The sequence below is a fragment of the Chionomys nivalis genome, chromosome 14, assembly GCF_950005125.1.
Source record: "Chionomys nivalis chromosome 14, mChiNiv1.1, whole genome shotgun sequence".
In the NCBI taxonomy this organism is placed as follows: domain Eukaryota; kingdom Metazoa; phylum Chordata; class Mammalia; order Rodentia; family Cricetidae; genus Chionomys; species Chionomys nivalis.
In genome coordinates this window covers 65,600,329-65,619,216 of record NC_080099.1, presented here as the reverse complement: position 1 = coordinate 65,619,216, position 18,888 = coordinate 65,600,329, and the positions used below count along the sequence as shown (strand labels likewise).

At 41.4% G+C, this 18,888-nt stretch overlaps 1 protein-coding gene across 2 annotated transcripts in view; it reads right to left on the bottom strand.

The window, feature by feature from the left end:
* Positions 1-382: 382 nt before the first annotated feature.
* Positions 383-18,888, bottom strand: part of Chst9 (carbohydrate sulfotransferase 9) — a 265,911-nt gene continuing 247,405 nt past the window's right edge. For both annotated transcript variants that reach the window (XM_057789030.1, XM_057789031.1), the window contains one exon: positions 383-2,502. In XM_057789030.1, coding sequence (XP_057645013.1) covers positions 1,429-2,487 — 1,059 coding nt within the window. In that variant the 5' untranslated portion in view covers positions 2,488-2,502 and the 3' untranslated portion in view covers positions 383-1,428. The remainder of the gene's footprint in view (positions 2,503-18,888) is intronic.

The following is an 18,888-nucleotide window of genomic DNA, read 5'->3' as shown; positions in this document are numbered from 1 at the left end:
CAAATATTAAGACCTAGCTTTCTTAGCAAGACAGCTGGGTATTTACTGATCAAAAACGATAGCTTAGGAAGAGAAACATGGTTAAAAAACATTTCCACAGGATTCGATTGACATGTGGTTTGCTTAAGTCAGGCTAGTAGTTAACTAATTAAAATGTACTTCTCATCTGAATGTGTCTTTAAATTTTAGATCCTTTTGAAAAAAAATTCCAAAGTGCATTACAACTTTTCATAAGGGTGACACATGGTCTTATTTTCCAAAGACTTTGATTTAATATTTGCATGCAATGGTATTTGACTTTGTTAGTATAGAGTATTTAAACTTAGGAAGAAAATACCTTAATTTGCTTATGCATAAGCCTATTAAAAACATTTCTAGGGGCTCTTGTTATGTTTATCCTCCAGAACATAACCTGTCTTTGAAGTGGTATATTAGTTCTTAAAAAGTTATTCCCAAGCTGAATAATTAGGCGGCAAACAAAAGCTATTCTTAGAGGGTATTCTGCATAGAAAGTTCTGCACATGGTGCTTTAATTCAAGTAATATTCTTATAAAACTTTGTTATTGTTAGAGCTCTACATTCAGAATGGCAACTTTTGCTTTTGATGATTATTCCATCCTGAAACAATTGCCCCCTTTCGAATTAAAGCGGAATTGAGAGCACATTTCTATCTGACGATGTTCAGAAATGAGGACCTGCTTTGTTGTGTTCATTTGTCCTCTCATGGAGGGTCCAATGCCCCGCCTCCCGCAACGAAAATCAATTCCCTGAAGTTTCTCCTGGAAGAGCAAGGTTACTTTTGTTGTTTTGATCTTAGCATGTTGTGCATTTTTACTGGCTGTTAAAAAAAAGTCACAGTTTCATCTGTTTTTCTGTTCTACTCTCATATTGTAAATCACAGAGTGCCTCCAGACCAATAGTAAAATGCCTATGCCCAAGCATTTAAAAATGGGTCCATCATCACAGTGGAGAGGAAGACCAGGGTATAAGAACACCACCCAGTCATTTGATGCATGTGCTACAGACTGCTAAGAATAGGTTCATTCATGTTAGAAGAATGATGCCAGGATTTGGATACATAATTCTCTCCAGTTTTGGCCCCCTTATTTTACATGCAAGAGACTTTCTTGGTTAATGCAACAGTTGGCTAGGTTATTGCTGCCACGGTATGTGCCACAATGCCAAAACAGCTCTTTTCCCAACATTTAAAAGCACATCGAGTTGTTTATACATCTCCTTGAGATGATTTTCCAATAACTTTGTGCCAATTGCTGTCATACTCTTTGGTTAAGAAAAAAATCTTCATTCAATCAAGACAACTTCACTTAGTTAAATTTCCCCCATACAGAGAATTGTAGGAAAATTACAGGAGTTGATTTGAGGCCATCATCATTAAATCAATGTAGGGCTTTAGAAAATGAATGCAAATTATAAATGTAGAGTTGTGTAATTAAAGATCAAATAGTCCAAGTGATAAAAGTCATAGAGACGCTGTCTCTCTGCTCTAGTCAGGTCCTTTAAATACTGCCTTACCACTTGAGCACTGGTTCTTTCGTCAGATGAATGCCTGTCCTTAAAGTTCGGGAATTTCAGCTCCTTTGGAGCACCAATTAGCTGCAGGAAGTAATTGGCGTCTTCTTCTAATGTTTCAAACTTCCCTATGAAGTCGTAGTTGATGAAGCATGGATGACAGAGTTTGCTGACCCTTTCCCAGTGAATATCCATTCCTACCGGACGGTGAGCATCCAACAAATAGTAGACAAATTCTTTGAATTTTACTCCGGATCCATTATTTAATGCTTCCGCACTGGCATTTGGTCGGTATTTCTTTATAATCGCCTTTCCAAACACCGGATGATAGTAACTGTTGGGATGCTCGAATTTATCCCTAAACGCTGACACTAATCTTTCCATGGGATCTCGCACAAACACGACTTTGGTATAGGCTTTTAAACGCATGTCTATTCCTTTTAAGTCAAAGCTATCTAATGTTTTCAGGTGCTTTCCATAGTGAACAGTGTCATGGGAAATATTGTATGCAGAGGAAGCCAATCCATTTAGGACCATCAGAACCCTTTTCCAGTTAGAGCAGCCAGCCTTTGGCACTTCACAGTACAGAGTTCTGTGTTTGTCTTCTACATAGATTCTGGATACTATATGAAAAAGACTGGATTTGGGATCATTTACTCCACCGTATTTCTTGCAAAACTCACGAAGGAAGGACCGACGTTTCTCTTGGGTTGCATCTGCTTTCTTCCATTTGTTGTTGCCTTGGACTGAACTTTTGTTTAAGGGCCTAGTGACTAGTGGCCAATTCATCTCGATGGCCTTCTGAGGTTTAGCTACTTGGTATGTTTCTTTTGAGTTATCTGTTGATGATTGGGGAGCTCCATCTTCCCCTTGGGAATGGCTGCTCTTCCTTAAAACCCTAGCAGGTCCCCCTAAGTTGAGCAGATTTCCCCTTTTCCTCTTTAGGTCCTCAGGCATGTGCACCTTGGAGCTCTGTTAAAACAGGAAGAAGACGTGTTAGATGCACATTCACAAACATGAGGATAGTAGATAAAAACTTAGCATCTTTGTTTTCAGATGCTGCAGAAGAAAGCACATTGAGTATAAACTAGTAGAAACAATTCAGAAGGGCAGGCTGAATAAACATTTTATAGTAAGATTTTTTCATAGAAAATCCAACAATAGAAAACAAAAATTAGTATCCTTAAGATAGAGATGAGAGGGCCCTGAAAGTTCTGTTTTGATTTTGTCTGTAATGCAATGAAGTAAAACTCAGTCATTCTGTGTCTTAGTGATTCCTGAGGCTCACCGAGTCTGTTATTCCAAGTAGTATCACTGAATGGACATGCAACCCAGAGTTATATTTAGACAGCAATTTTTGTTGTTTTAGGGGTGGGCATTTTACGATATATAGAAGAGTTTAAATTCATAAATTACAACTTAAAAATTGTAGCAAGACTAATTATCAAACACTAACAATCATCTCAGTTTCATTAGCATTTACTAAAGTAATGCATTTGTTCATTTGAAAAATACTTCATTTTCAACTCATTTATCATGATAATGTGTGTTATATCACAATACTATACAATTTTATTCATGAATAAGATTGTCCATCTTTCCTACTTGGAGAAAGAGCAGAATCCAGAACGATGTCTCCGATGACTTATTGTGTAAAAGCTGCTTTTTCTCTTGCCTGACTTAATAGCCTACTTTTCAAGTGGTTATCTTTTGATTATTTCCTTCATATAACTTACACTGTCTGGGAAGGGGAAGCCATGAAACTTGGGTTTTATATGTGGTATTTCTAATAAAACAAAACTTTTAAAGACATTGGCTTTTACCTTGAGTAAGCTAAGGAGCTGTTGGAGGGCTGTGAACAGAGATGGGTATACTCTCATTTAGACTTGGGGAAGATAGATGATAAATGTTTAGGGCCTTCAGTGTGGTATTGGAAAAATCCAGGGTACAGGTAGAAGAAGAGGGAAAACTTTGTGATATTTATTGTTTATAATCCCTGTGTCTATGATGGTCTATAGCTGATGGTAGCTGCCCTCAAATTTTGTGGATGAATGAATGGACTTTGGTCTTCAAAGATAATTAAGAATTTTCTACTAATCAAGTGAAAGAGCAGAGAAATGAGTAGTGGAGTCACCTTCAGACATAGCGGGACTTCATGAACTTAAATACAAGATGGCCAAGAAGAGTTTGTTAATAATCTTTAATTACCATAAACTAGCTTGTGCAGCCTCATAAAAGCCCTGCCATAATCGGTCTGCTCTGTTGAGACACCTAGTCGAGCTCTCAACTCTAAAGCTATTCATCTGCTATCATTCCCAGAGACTGCCAGGATTCTTCAAAGCCCAGATCCTTCTTTGTTCTGATCAATGATTTATGGCCCATAAAGTTGTTATCAATTATATATGACTTTCCTGTCCATTTGAAAGATCATAGAGGTATTGGCAGATGTGCATGAGGAATACACATACATCGGACTGTAACAAGCCGCCATGATTATTTTTATACTACTAATGCCTCTATTATCACTACAAACAAAAATCATAACTATTGTTACTTTAGGAAAAGTAGTAACATTATTTTATCACCATGGTAAAATGAATTTCAAGTTTCCTCAGTTGGTCATTACTATCTCCACTGTGATTTGTGTGTCTCTGTATGCAACCGAATCAGTTACAATTTTTTTTTTGCCCCACAAATAAACCCAAAGAAAAAGAAAATCAGTCTTTTGCTGTGCCATCAGACCTCTGTCGCCATCAAATTCTCCTTCTATTTTGAGAATTCTAGAATGTTTAATTTTTTTTTTATAATTTTCTCTTACTAGAATCTCATAATCTGCTAATTTCGTTCTTTCTCAAGTAAATGAAACTTCATTATCTGGGTCCATTTCTCCCTTAGACAAAGAAGCAAGGGGCTATTCCCCTGATGCCCAGTTTGCTTCCAGGATAGCTCGAGAGACAGGAACTTAAATACAAGACGGCCAAGAAGAGTTTGTTAATAATCTCTAATTACCATAAACTAGCTCTTCCTGTGAAACTGTGTTCCCTGTAGTCTCTTTACTGTTCTCTTGTCCCTGGTCTCTGTCTTGGAGACCCTGACTCCTAATTCAGATGCTACACCTGTGCTTGTGGTCTTAGCACTACACATAGCAATTAACGCACAGCACGCTCAGTCTCCTAACCGCCTCATCTTTAATAGATGTCTCCACTTCACACACATGAATGATGCCTGAGCCATCGTTTCTCAGACCCCCATTGCCTGACTATTCTCTCATTGTTTTTTCCTATGCACAAACCTTTGTTGACTTGAAGTACATATTCAGGCTTCCGGCAGACAGCACAGCTGGTTCTTCACCAGTTAATTCTCAGGAAGTCCCTCTGTAACTAAGCTTTTCCAAGCACCCCCTTCTAAGCAGTGCTCCTTGCAATCCCCTCCCTGTTGGTTTTCTTCAGAGCACTAAGAACCACATGAAATGACTTACTTTTGCCATTTCTCTTCTTATCCCTCCCCACCCAATGCTTTAGAATATTACCACCGAGGTCTCAATTCCTTGTTCTCTGTGCTTCAAGCAAGAGATAATACTGAATTAATGGTGACTTCCAAAATTTATGGCCTTTCTTAAAAAAATAATGTTCATCAGAAGGTCCAGGTTGCCTTAGATAAATAATCAATTGATTCTTGTAAGGCACTGAAAAAAAATCCGTGTTCAAACATCGCTTTGGCAGAAGAGAAAAGAGCTACAGGAAGAGCCATTTGTGCTATGGTGGGTATGAGGTGCCGAGCTTTGCTTGCCTGCCACTTTCTAAGCCACTTGGAGTTGCTTTGGAGCCTCAGTAGGGCTTGTCAGCATTCTGCGTTCCCAGGTCTCACTGCTGACACAATGAAGCAGAGCCTCTGTGGTTGAGGCTCCCTACTGTAATCAAACAATCTCTCCTGGAGTTCCATAGGCTGTGGCTGCATTTGGTGACCACATGACTTCAGTGATAAAGGGAATTCAGAAAATAAAAATGTGTCTGAGGATTTCCTCACTTCCTATTGGGAAAGAACGCTCTACAGTGGACTTGAATGCTTTAAAGAGGAGACCGAACTCAAATGTAAGGTCAGATGTCTTGTCAGTCTGTGAGTGGGACACATTCAATGCTTCCTGTTTATCCAGCCTTTGTCAGAAGTCCGTGTTCTCCAGGCAGCTTTAAAGTGACAACTTCAACAGCATGCGCGAAAGGCTCACCATTCACAAGGGTTTGATTTCTGACCCTTGATAGATTTTTCTCTCCACGCTAGCTAGTTTCTTGTACTCTGATTAAACTGAGGTACAGGAAAAGAGTCATTCTCAAAAGTAAGATGGCAAGAGGCTCACAAAGTGCTTCCAATCTCCCAGAACCTATCACATCATTACTATTTATTCTATAAAAGCTGTTATTAGGACTTGGTGCCTTTCCCCTTGTCATTCCACTCGAATCTAACTCTTTCAGTTCTAACCAAAGCTTGCCAGGAGTGAGGGATCTTAATATTAAACTATAATATGCATCAATGTAATACCAATATTAAAGTTAGTGGCATGTTCCCCAACAACGGCAACTACAACAGGAATAATAAGAGTGAAATCTTAAGTCAGCTTTTCCTTTGAATCCTCCCAAGCTTTTTAATATTTTGCAAATGGTCCTGTGGCTTTTTGATCACCGATTTATACATCTGAGAGCCTTTGTAACAACTGGAAAGAAAAGTGACTATTTTACATCATGTATGCATCCTTAAAAATTTATTTCCTCTCTTTTATATACCCTTCGATATTGTGATTTACTTTGTTGCCCATTTCTTCTTCATTGGGTATTCTGTAGTGTCTTCTCAACTTGTGTTGCTGCAAATGACTACCAAATTAGTCTATCCCAGATACTCCTTTTCACACTTTGACAGTTTGGGCTGACTCTGCTAGATACACAATAAAGTCTTGATCTGTAGACTGCCTTGTCTTGGCCACTTCTCACTGCCATTTGAAGATGGACGCTTAAAAGAAATCCACACTAGTTCAGAGCTGAGGATAATAGAGGGCTGTTTGCTTAGCGGTAGACTCACAGATTACAGTCCTCTGCACGAACAGAATGCGCACACAGAAAGAAAGAAAGAAAGAAAGAAAGAAAGAAAGAAAGAAAGAAAGAAAGAAAGAAAGGAAGGAAGGAAAGAAGGAAGGAAGGAAGGAAGGAAGAAAGGAAGGAAAGAAGAAAGGTAAAAAGCCCCGAGGAACAATGTAGATGAAGAGAAACAGGTTAAAATAAGTTATAAGAGATAGCAAGAAATGAGCCCAAGATAAGGCCAAGCCTTCATAAGTAATAATATGTCTCTGTGTCGATATTTGTGAACTGGTTGGTGATCCAGAGAAGGTCTGTCAAAGGGGTGTGAAGGGATGTATGTGCTGTCCACCAGAGTCAGGTCCAGAGTCAGTTGAGAGAACAGGCAGGCCTGAGAAGGCTTGAGCCCATGTAAATGGCTTTTCCATTACAATATGAATGGTGAGAATTTTCTTTTTAATTTCTCTCTGGTGTGTTCACACCTGTGAGTACATGTGTTTTGCATGATGCCTGCATGGCACTCAGAGGAAAACCTTGGGTGTTGGTCCTTAGGCACCTTCCACCTCCTGTTTGAGACAAGAGTATTTCAGGGACCTTGAATCTTGACAATGAGACCAGGCTAGCTGACCCATGAGCTTCCAGGCTCCACCTGTCTCTACTTCCCATGTTGCCAACTTTAGGATCATAGGTTTTTTGTGACACATCTACCTTCTTATGCTGGGGACTGAACCTGGGTCCCCTGCAAGAACAAGTGACATCAACCATTAAGCTATCTCTCCATCCCCAAGATTCTGCTTCTTTATCTGCGAAGAAGACATGAAAAGTTGTACATGGTAGTATGCACTGAGGATCTAGTGTACACACCAGGCACTCAGGTACTAATGTGCTCCTGGAGATCCATGCATGTTCTTACACTTGGGCTTTTTAGTAAGGCGATGACAGAGTCATGTCTTAGAATAAACATTTTGGTCACATTTCCAAGTTCCACCTGGAGGAAGGAGGATGAGGCAGAGGAAGATGGTGATGATCTACTTGGAATTCTAATAGATAACTAAGTCAGTGAGTTAAGAAGTAACAAATGGGCTTACTTGGATAAATTTAGGAGCCGGAGTAAAAGAAGTACCAAGAATGACTGCCATTTCCCCAAAGATAATCTGATACGGTATTAGGAGAAGCCACACGTGGGAGTTCTCACCATCTTCCATTTCAGATCTCTGGATTTTGAGGTGCCTCTGAGGCAGCTGGTAGAAACTTGGTTGCACACATAACAGCTGTTGGTTGCTGGACATGCAAGTTGAGTTTGTGGGCACTGAAGGTTCAAGATAAGGAACACAGTAGTGCCTACATTCCTTAGGGGTGCTGTAGCCTCAATATATAACACCATGTATGGCTTTGCATGTTCGCTTTGCCTATGAAGAAACAGGATCGTGGGACTGGAGAGATGCCTCAGTGTTTAGCAGCACTTGACACTTTTGCAGAAAACTCTGGTTCAGTTTTCAGCATCCACATGGCAGCTCACAACTTTCTGCAAATCTAGTTTCAGGGATCATACATACATCTTGTGTGGTGGATATACATACACGGAGACACTCAAAACACATAAATAAAAATAGACTTTTAAAAAGAGAAACAAGTGTATTTAAAAATTAAAGGATATCTAAGTAGAAACTTTATTAAATCACACATTTTAGTAGAAGAGAAAATCCACAAGCCATCTTTTTCCTGGCACAGGGACTTCCTGTTCCTATTGTAAACCCAGGTGAGGAGGATCTGGGACAGCCACTGCAGGAGAAATACACCTGGATAAGAGTAAATGGGGAGAAAGGTCTGAGCCCTGGACTGCAAATAATTAGATGCAGGGAAAAAATTTCTGCCTTATCTCCTTCAAGAGACAGAGGACTCTCAAATTCTATTAAATGAGCTGGGTAGCATCATGGTACAAGTTTGCATCAAAGATGCAACAAAGAGTCTGTGTGGTGTTAACCCACCCCACCTCAAAAGGACTGATATGTAAGATTATAACAAGCAATCCATGGGCATCTGTAGGACTTGGTCCAGGCTCAACTTTGAGCTACAAGGATACATGGGGATTTTCTGTATCGCTGGACAAGGACGGGTGTACTACAGAAGGCAGAGCACAGTACCTTGCCTGGGACCATGATTAGGCTTTTTGTCTTCCCTGAGACTTCCCTGTCTATCTAATGAGTGGAAATAACCGTGGTAATACGCCCCAGGTGGAGAATATTAACTGTGTCACTATAAACACAATACCTGTAAATGACAGCATTATGACTGTCTTTAAGGGTGCTTCATTTGCTTTTTATTAAGAAATACTGCTTTTATTTGTTTATTTTAGTGCGTGTGTATGTTTGTGTGGTGTATGGATACATATGCAAGTGTACTGATGTGTATTCAAATACTAGCAGAAGAATATTGGTTTTTTTTTGCTCTATTGCTCTCCTTCGTATTCCTTTGAGACAGGATGTCCCACTGAAGAGGGAATGAAGCACGTGGCCAGCAAGATCCAGTAACCCTTCTGCCTCTGACCCCACTGCTCTGGGCTTACGAAGTGAGTGGCTGTACCATCTGTCTACTACGGTACTATGTCTGTAGTGCAGCGCCTGCACTAGACGGTTCGCAAGACTCGGACAAGGGCCTGGAGATTTAAACACACAAAGACACACAGACAGAGACACGAGGACACGGGTCATCCTTGAAACAAGAATTCCCCCTTTATTGTCAGCTTATATAGGGTTCTGGCCAAGCCTCAGCTCTGGGGATCTTTCAGCTGCAGGGCCACCAGAAACCACTCCCCTGTCATCAGGGTCTCATGCTCAGAGCAATTGCAGGCTGCTTAGAGCAGAGGAAAACAAGTTGTTTACAGGAAACTTAGGGTCTGGTGGTCTACAATCCCCAACAAGTGACCATGCCCAGAATTTTATGTGGTTACTTGAGATTTGAGCTCAGGTCTTCACACTTGTGGAATAAGTGCTTTTACCACTGAGCCACCTCCCTAGCACTTGTTTCTCTAAAACTGACATTTAGCACTTGTGGTAAATGTGTGTCTTTCATGCTTGTTACAATTCTCTGCTTATGATGTCATTTTGGGTGACTCAGATGCTGTACAACAGGTATGTTGAAGAGAGGGTCTAGATGGTCAGTGAGTACATTGATGATGAGAATACTAACCAAAGAGATGGCAGCTTCCTCTTTTCCGTATCACTTAGCATTTAGTTCATTTAATTCTATGATATCTTTTGTGACTTCTCTTGGTCGTAAACATGGGTGTCGTCACATTTCTTCACACCAGCATGAAGACTGAATTGCCTGTGGTTGGTAATAAGGGCACTGATAGGATAGGGTGGGATGCACTGGAGCCAGTCCTTTGGGCGGATGTAGATCAAAGCCTCTTTACACCACAGCCTTTTCTCTTTCTCACATTTTGATTTTAAGGTTTCAGAAGCTGAATATGTAATTTCTAAAAGACAATAGGGCTAATTCAGAAGCATGTGATTAGAGAGTCCTCATAATCCAAGGTCATTTTCTCATCTCACCCTAAGCCATTCCTTGAGCAAAGGTCTCCTGACTAAGGAGGAGCCACGTGATAACTGGATGTCTGCAGTACAGCTACTAACACAGACTTGGTTCATGAGCATCCTTGTTCCAGAGGAAAGAAGAAAGAGATGGAAAAGAAAATAAAAAGAAATTACTACAGGCATGGCAGCATGTAGTACTACAAAGGAAGAGGACAATGCCACACCATACGGAAAGGGGCAGCTGTGCTGGTGAGCCGGCTCAGTGGATAGGGTGCTTCCTGCTAAGCCCGATGACCTGAGTTTGATCCCAAAACACACGTGGTGGAAGGGGAAAAACAACGCCTGCAGATTTCCCCTGACCTTTATTGCATGCCCTGACAAGTGTGTGTCTCCACACACGCACACGATGGGTAAATAACATGTAAAAATTATAGAATGCGAGGCAGATAATTTTAGTTTGGAGGCAAGAACTTCCGGCAGAACTCAGGTGAATACAAAATCACTTCCTCCTGTCTTCTGACTTATCCTCTCTGGAGTGCTCTCTCCTTGGCTTATCTAGCTATAGCACAACCCAGGAGCTGGCCGTTTTAGCCATGGTGTCAATCTGAAGAGAATAATCCAGGCATTCACACTCTTCTGATAGATGAAAGGCCGGCCACAGGGAATTTAACTATCTTGCTTGAGACTGGTTGCTGGAGCTGTGCCTTCACTGGATTTAGCCGTGTGTCACTTGTTTCCAGCTCACCACAAATAAAGCAATATATTCCTTAATATGAATTAAGTGAACCAGTGTATAGAGAGCCCAGGCATGAGGCTGTTGAAAGAGAAAACAAGCATCAGGAACAGAGACGTGTTGTTTCTATCTGGGTAACTGGGGTTACTCTAGTTTGTTTTTAAAACTTCAGTTTCCTTGTGTGTACAATGCAGGTGGTTGGCATCTACCTTGTTGGGTAGTTGGATTACAGGAAATAAAGTTAAAGATTGCTTAACATAAAGCCCGTTCTTTGTAAATGTTACATACTTTTATTGAGTTAGTCAATGCATATTTACTTATCGGGCAACTTCAAGGTGACAAGCATTTTCAATGCATTAGTTTTTTTTCTCTGCTGTTTTTCTCTCCTTCATTGTCTTTCCCTCTCATCTGAACTTCATAGCAACACACACACACATTCAATGAAGAAGGGTGGAAGAAAAGAGAATGGTAGAGATACTTGAAGGCAGGAATGGGAAGGAAAAAGACCAACTGAAGTAAAGGCAAAGAAAGCAAAAGTGAAGAAAGCACTAGATGGGTCGTGGGGAAGAATAATGAAGAGTTAGTTACTGGAGGATGAAGATGACGTTAGGGAATTTCAGGCCTCTCCAAACTACATATGGCATAATGGCACACACACACCTGCACTGACACACACACACACACACACACACACACACACAAATAGTAACAAAAACATTTAAAAGGATTAATGCAGGCCATGCAGATGAGTCCAGGAGGTGACCCTGGAACTGGAATATGCCAGAGGGATAAGGAGGATCAGAGGTAAAGGTCAGCTCAATAGGGTGAGCTGAGGGATTCCTACAGATTGAAGACTAAAATGCATAAGTGGAGGAAGCTATAGCAGAGTTAGGAGCATTAGGACTGAGTTGATCAGTCGAGTTTGAAGACCAGTTTGCTCCACCAAGTCTTTCACCTGACCAAGTCTTCCACCTGATTGATGGGAGATCTGAAGACAAAATCTTTGTGATGCTCATAAAACAAAGACTGGGCCATGAATTATGGGAAAGAGGTTAATTTAGAGTAGATTCCAGGAGACTTTGGGGAGTGTGGCACATAAAATAGAGATGAGCAGGCAGAGGACAGAGGGTGAATCACTGGGCAAGTTAATTGAGTGGGAGTGAGGGCTGAATCTCCTATAAGGGACTCCCTGAGACAACATGGGATACATGCCCCAGGGTCACTCCAGAAATTCTGTTACAACACTCAAGTATTCTTGGAGGAGAGACCTGGCAAATCTAGCTGCTTGATGGCCATGCAAGGCAGATGCACTGGACAGAGATGCAAGTGTGGGCAGAAGCTGACAGCTGGTCAGAGTGCAAGGGAACAATAAAAAATCAAAGAATGTGGGAAGGCAGGGCCAGCACACTTAGATTAGCGAACATTCCAACACTGTCGTTTTCTCATTTTTAAAGGGGGTGGGGTGTTTGAACCAAGCAACTATTCCTGGACATGCTGGGTCGGAAGTGATGGCATTGACTGGAGCCTAGGAATCCAGACATTCTGTGATATCATAAGTAAAGGATTCTAATTCTGACCAACCATAGCTGCTCTCCAATTGGAAGTGTTTGGTGTGTGTATTTGTGCCTATATGTATAAGACAAAGCTGAGAAAAATAAAAAACAGAACACCTCACAGCTAGCTGAACTGTTGCCCTTTTATGCTGAAATGTAAAAAATCCTTCATCATTGGAGTCAGCCTAGCAGGAACTTTGAACAAGAGGACTCCTGGGTTACATTATCACAGGTGATGCTAAAATCTTACTCTTTTGATTGATACTCTGGATAGCAGAAAAATGAAATCTTTTAAAGAATTAATTAGATAGTTTTGGACAGAAGTTACAAAGCACAGGGTGTCACACAGTTCTCCAAAATGTCAGTGTGTCTTGTCGCCATGTCTTCTCATCATGCTGCCGCTCAGCTCCAGAGAGACTTTACTGTGGCAATAGTCTCAATGCGCAAACCCAGTGAGTACTCGACCTAGGATAGTTATCCATAGATCACTGGGAATCAATGAGGAGGCTCAGAGGAAGACACTGTCTAGCTGGGTGGAGATAAGTAGCCAGATTAATTAGTATCTCTCTCCTGTGGGCTTTAGGCTAGAAAATAAGAGTAGGCATAGCCAGTTATAGTAGTGAAGGGAGGGGGAAGGAAAGGGGGAGTGAATTAAGATAATGGTGGGAACTGGGCTGTTAGCACAGAATGTTCAGTTCTTAGAAGCAGCATATGCTTCTGTATGCGCGTGTGTCACCTACCATCTCAAGGCATTTCAGCCACAGGGAAGCAATTCCAAGAGAGAGGATGGCAGGCCACTGCAGGAATACATTCCATGGGTCTTATTTGGTGAAGCCTCTGCTAGCCTCAGATCAAATTCTCCTGTGTCAGCACCTCTGAGTGTCACACATGCCCCTGTGGCTGGCATCATCCTGCATATGTGACAGTTCAGCTCTACTTAGGACGGCCTCCCCAGCCCACAGCTGAGAGCAGGCAGCTTACATTTTGGTGTGTTACTGTGGGTCCCTGTGACTCTGAGCCAAGAAAAACGCTGCCTATGGCACTAGAACCTGCCATGGGGATCCCGAGGCTGTGCTGTGAGGATTTCTTTCCAGGATTTTAGTCTAGGGATCCTGCAAGGGAAAATGATAAGGCAAAATCAAGGGGCAAAGCAGGATAGAGACTAGAAATGAGGAGTGGAGGATGTCACAAGAAGGGACTAGAGTGCATTGAACTTGAAAGAGTGGTGATCAAACAGGTCTTTGCAAGTACATATATACTTATGCATACAGAACCATTTATTAATGTTATTTTGGATGATTACTTCATTAATTCTATGACTTCTACAGAGTTCTAAAATGGATTATGTCTTTGGGGCAACTGCACTTGATTCAAAGTGTGCATGAAAGAGCTATCAGAAGCAGCTAAGGTCATGGCCATGGTATCTCTTTATGTGTCTGCTTTCTTTGCAAAATCAGTTCTAGAGTTTTGGCTTCAAGGCAAGAGTCCTCAATTTTGTTCTCCAGAGCTGGTATATGTTAAGTCCCTCGGCCTGGGGGAGCCTTGAGTTTTCTGGGTAACCTTTTCTGCCACCTCCTTTAGGCAGAGTTCATGACTCCGTATTACACCTCCTACTCCCACTTACTCCAAAGCTAGTTGAGCATTGCTGAACACGCCTATAGCCAATAGCTTTGACAGCTGTCAAAGCAGCTGGCTACCAGCGGGGGCTACTGCTGACATTGGTCACAATCATCTTTCATATCAAGACAATGATGATAAAGATTCTAAGTCAATTCTAGAGACACATTTATCATAAAGCAAGAAACCCAATTCTTGAAAGTTCCTGCAGATTTTGTACCTTCACCAGCTTTCCTTACTACAGCCTGTCATCTGCTGGGAGCAAAGGCAGCTTAGCGTCCCTTGCTCAGAGGAATAGCAATGTTTAGCAACTCCATCTACTCCTTATGTAAAGAAAAAAAGTGTCCGTGGTAGGGGAAAGGACTGGGCTTTTTGGTGACACAGATGCTCAAGTCACTCATGCTGTTTCTGTAACCCTAGTAAACTCATCGGTTCTCCAATCTGGATTTGAAGGAAGTCTTTCTCTGCATCTGGGGTTAACAGGCATTTCCGTATCTCTCCAGAAGAGTGAGGCAGTAGTTGGGTATCAACAAGCAATGGGTGCTCTAACAATAATAATCTCGTGCTTTGGCATGGCAAGGGGCTGGGCTCTTGGTCCTAGAGATTTGTGTAGAAGCTAGCACTGCCTGAATGTCACATAGTTCCTCTTCTATCTGAAACCACGCCTTTCTTGGGCACATGACTGACTTTTCATTTTGCTTGTTACCCATTTAGTTTAAGAGAGCCATCTGTGTAATCATTGGATTGGAAGTGTCCATTGGAGCCAGGTGGGTCATTGCAGAGCACACAACTGCAGATAATGATTTTCCTGCATTTGGAATATCAGTAGAAAATAGTCCAGCAGCGAAGGTTAGGTCTCCTTGTGTTCCTCCCCCATCCACACCTAAGTGTTGATGAGTTCATTCTTTTCCAAACCCAGTGCAGGCCTCTACAGCTGCTGTGAGTTCATGTTTGCAATGTCTGTGTCCCCTCCCCATAGGAGATGGCATTTCTTTTTCTTATCTTTTGACTCTTACCATTTCTCCATCTCTTCATCCACATTACTTCTTTAGCCTTAGGATTCATCTGTAACTTATCATTGATGCTTGCTTTGGCCTCCTTACTCCTCACTGTGTGTCTCCAAGGTCACTGGTCTCATTCTCTTAACTGCCTTTATGCAGACACTTTTATCTTCAGCATTTTCTTTATTTCCAACTGTCAGATCTGCATTCCTTCAGGTCAAGGAAGACCACCTTGGGGAATACACAGGTGCACAGGCCAATTTGTAAAAGAACGCTGTGAGCCAAGGCTGCTTGGGAGACATACATCCATACCTTCTTTAGTCTGGGGGGTGGTGTGATGTAGGCAGGGAGTGTTGGATGCCTGATGAAGATCCCCACACCCCGTGCTTCTTTTGCATCCACCGCGACTCTAAGTCAGCCCTTTCCCCATAGCCTTCTCAGTACAATCAGAAGTCCTGATGATTAAATTGAAGTGCTTGAATCAACCTCTCATTTTAAAATGAGGACCTTAGTGGTTATAAAAAATAAATGGAACAAGTATAAATGCTTGCTATGTGGTTTACATTTATTGAAGCTACTTTAGCAACAAATTATGTATTTTTTGCCAAGATAATTATTTTTCTATAGCAACCTTCATGGTAATTCATGACTTAGTTCATTCATTCCTGCCTTTACTCAGAATCCAGTCTCTATCCATCTCCCTGAGACCTTCCACACCCTACTATCTACATTTCACTTAGATACCTTTTTTTCTCTAGGTCTAGACCACACGGCTGACAGAATTAATGAAGCAGTGCATTTATTCAAGAAGTATTTATTGAACACTTGAAATGTGCACTGCTTTCTGGTCCTGAGACTAGAGGGGTGAAAATTCTGATAAGGCCCCTGTTCTCTGTGGTTCTGACGTTTATGTGGGTGAGGACAGATTAAAAACAAGTCAGTGAGCAAATGAATGCGGACATTTAAATGGTGCTAAGTGGATGCATGCACTAAATCAGAGTGATGTGTATGAAAGAAGAGAGGTAAGGCTGCATTGAACAGATGCCCAGGGAAGAGCTATTTGTGGATCTAGTTAAGCTAAGAAGAAACATGAGATATGAGAGCAAGACGGTTCAGGTCTGAGCAGAAGTGGGTGTGTTGGCCTTGTATTGAATGGATTTGGACAAGTGGGAGGGCAGGAGCAGGCCTTTGTGGTTGGATCAGGAATGGCCCAATCAGACAAAGCAAAATGAAAGAAGAGGGCAGGACTAGGCTCAGCAGGAATACCAAACCATGGCCAAGACTGTGGGATTTTCCATGTGTATTTGTGTGCACGTGATTTGGAGGCCTCAATCATCAAGGGTCATTCTCCATCATCCTCCACCATAGTTGTTGACACAGTGTTTTTCAGTTGAACCCAGAGCTTGTAGATTGGGTACCTTAACTAGCCAATTGGCTCTGTAGAATTCCTTGCCATTGCCTACCAAGTGCTGGGTTTCCGGGTGGCTGCCACACCTCCTGGCTTACATAGATCTGGGGATCTGAACTCCAGCCCTCACCTATGCAACATCTCTCCAGACCAAGACTGTGTGCTGTAGCAGAGGTGTGATGTAAGCCACGGGGAATCATAAGATGTGATTCACATTTTATGAAATCCACCCTGAGAGCTGGCCAAGCATAAATAGAATTGTGCTTGCAAGAATGGGATTGAGCAGTGGTTCTCAGCCGGTGAGTTGTGACCCCTTTGGGGGTCAAATGACCACTTCAGAAGGGTCACATGTCAGATATCCTGTTTATCAGTTATTTACATTCCAATTCATAACAGTAGAAATATTACAGTTATAAAGTAGCAAAGAAATAATTTTATGGTTGTGGGTCGCCTCAACATAAGAAAGTGTATTAAAGGGTCGCAGCGTGAGGAAAGTTGAGAAATCACTGCCCTAGAGAAAAGTCGGCTTCTTGTAACAGAAGGGTTGGTCCAAAGGGGAAAGCAGAAGATGCAGTTTGGAATAGTTTCATACTAACCCTGCTGAGATTCTGTCCAGACTCAAAAGTGTTCAGTCCTGGTGTAGTTTGCTCTTAGAGCTGGGCGATCTTAGAGTTTAAAGCGCCTCCCCCCATGATTCTTCTTTGACCACTGACGTCTTTACTGATTGTCAGTTTCTCTAAATTCCTACATTATCTCAACTGCCTACTTAATAAGGAAGCAAGCAATATCAGATACCATGCCCTGTTATTATACGCTGCCCATCCCTCTGCTACCCCTTGGAATAGGCCCGGTGTTGTACTTTCTTCCACATCCTTTACAATATAGCTCTCAGCACATGGTCTGTGCAGAAATTGTTTATTGATTGATGGAAAGCATACATTACTGGTATTTGTCTCCAATGTTTTCCTGGTATGGAGGAGGGTGATTATCTGTCAATATTCATTGCATCATTAAGGCAATATAGAAAGCATCAATCATCTCTGAGATAACCAGATGAGGCTTCATTGTAATCTCTTTCTATTTTGCTGGATAATTTCACTTGCTTTGGAAGTTTATGAGGCCATAAGTGGCTCCCATCTGCCGATGAACATATTTGGAGGAGTCATTTAGTCTCAAGTATGGAATACTTGAGGGGAAGTTAAATTGTAACTTTTACATTAAATGTCATCTTCCTAACAAAACCAAAATTGGAAGCATGTGTTCAATTTTGGTCTTTCATTTTCAAAGCTCTAGGTCAGGCAAATAATTAATTTCATTTGTTTACAAAGTAGATTATGCCTAATAAAATCTGTTTTGTTTATGGTCACATTTTAGTTAATCCATTGCTTTGGAAAATGAGAGAAATCTGATTGGCTAATCATTCAACATAGTAAATTGCATTATTCTACATCCACAGAACACTGGCCTAATTGAATTATCCAGTAATTGTATGATGAAAATATTCTTTTATAATAGACTCTGAGCCAGGCACAGCAATGATGAAATAGTTGAGAATCTTGTTTATTCCATTTCTGTTTGATGATTGACCACAGAATATAACATTACACCTCTGTGGTTAATAACTTTTTTTTCCACATTAAGGCTCATGAAGACAAGAACGCTTTCATTGACTAATTCCTGGTACTCTGAATTTTCACTATTTGTATGTATTTTCTGTCCTCCGCAGACATTTGTTTCTCAATAAGTGCTACTTTGCAAACTAAAGCTCAAATGAAATTGGTTTTGCTTTGTGCATAATAAAATGATAATTGTGGCCACTTTCTCTCCCCAGTGAAATGAGAGTTAGAGAACTCTGCAGGGCATTAGTCTCTTCTCTTAAGGGGTTTTTCAGTTGGGCTTGTCAAGATTGCTGGTTCACTTAAAGCCATGCTGGAGAGGTCGGAAGAATAGTTATCCCTTAGTACAGTAATCTGCGGGTCTTTCCTATCCACCTACCAACAGTGCAATCACCTGCAAAGCTGTTGTCCTTTCTGCTCAGCTGAGCCTGTCTGCTTTTCTGAAGAACTTAGAAAAGCATGATTTTTCCTTTTCCTTCTTCTTATCTTCCCTGCCCTCGCCATGCAGCAACTGGTCTGGCATGTGACTGCTTGCTGACCTCCATGACTAGCTCAGCGCATGACTTGCTCTCATTGTCTTCCACATCCTCTTTCCTCCTGACAGCTTCAGGTAGTTCCACCCTGCCTGCCCTGATGTTTTTCTTAAAATTGAATACAATTGTCCTCAAGCATCCTTCAGAGTTGGTTCTTAATTTTTTCTTATTAATAAGACTCAGAATCCAAAGAGAGGACCTCCATTCTCTGGGTAACACTAGTGAACCTTAGGTTTTGAAGTGTGCTGCTATATACTGATATAAATATTCCAAAGGATACTGTTGATCATTTTGTTAG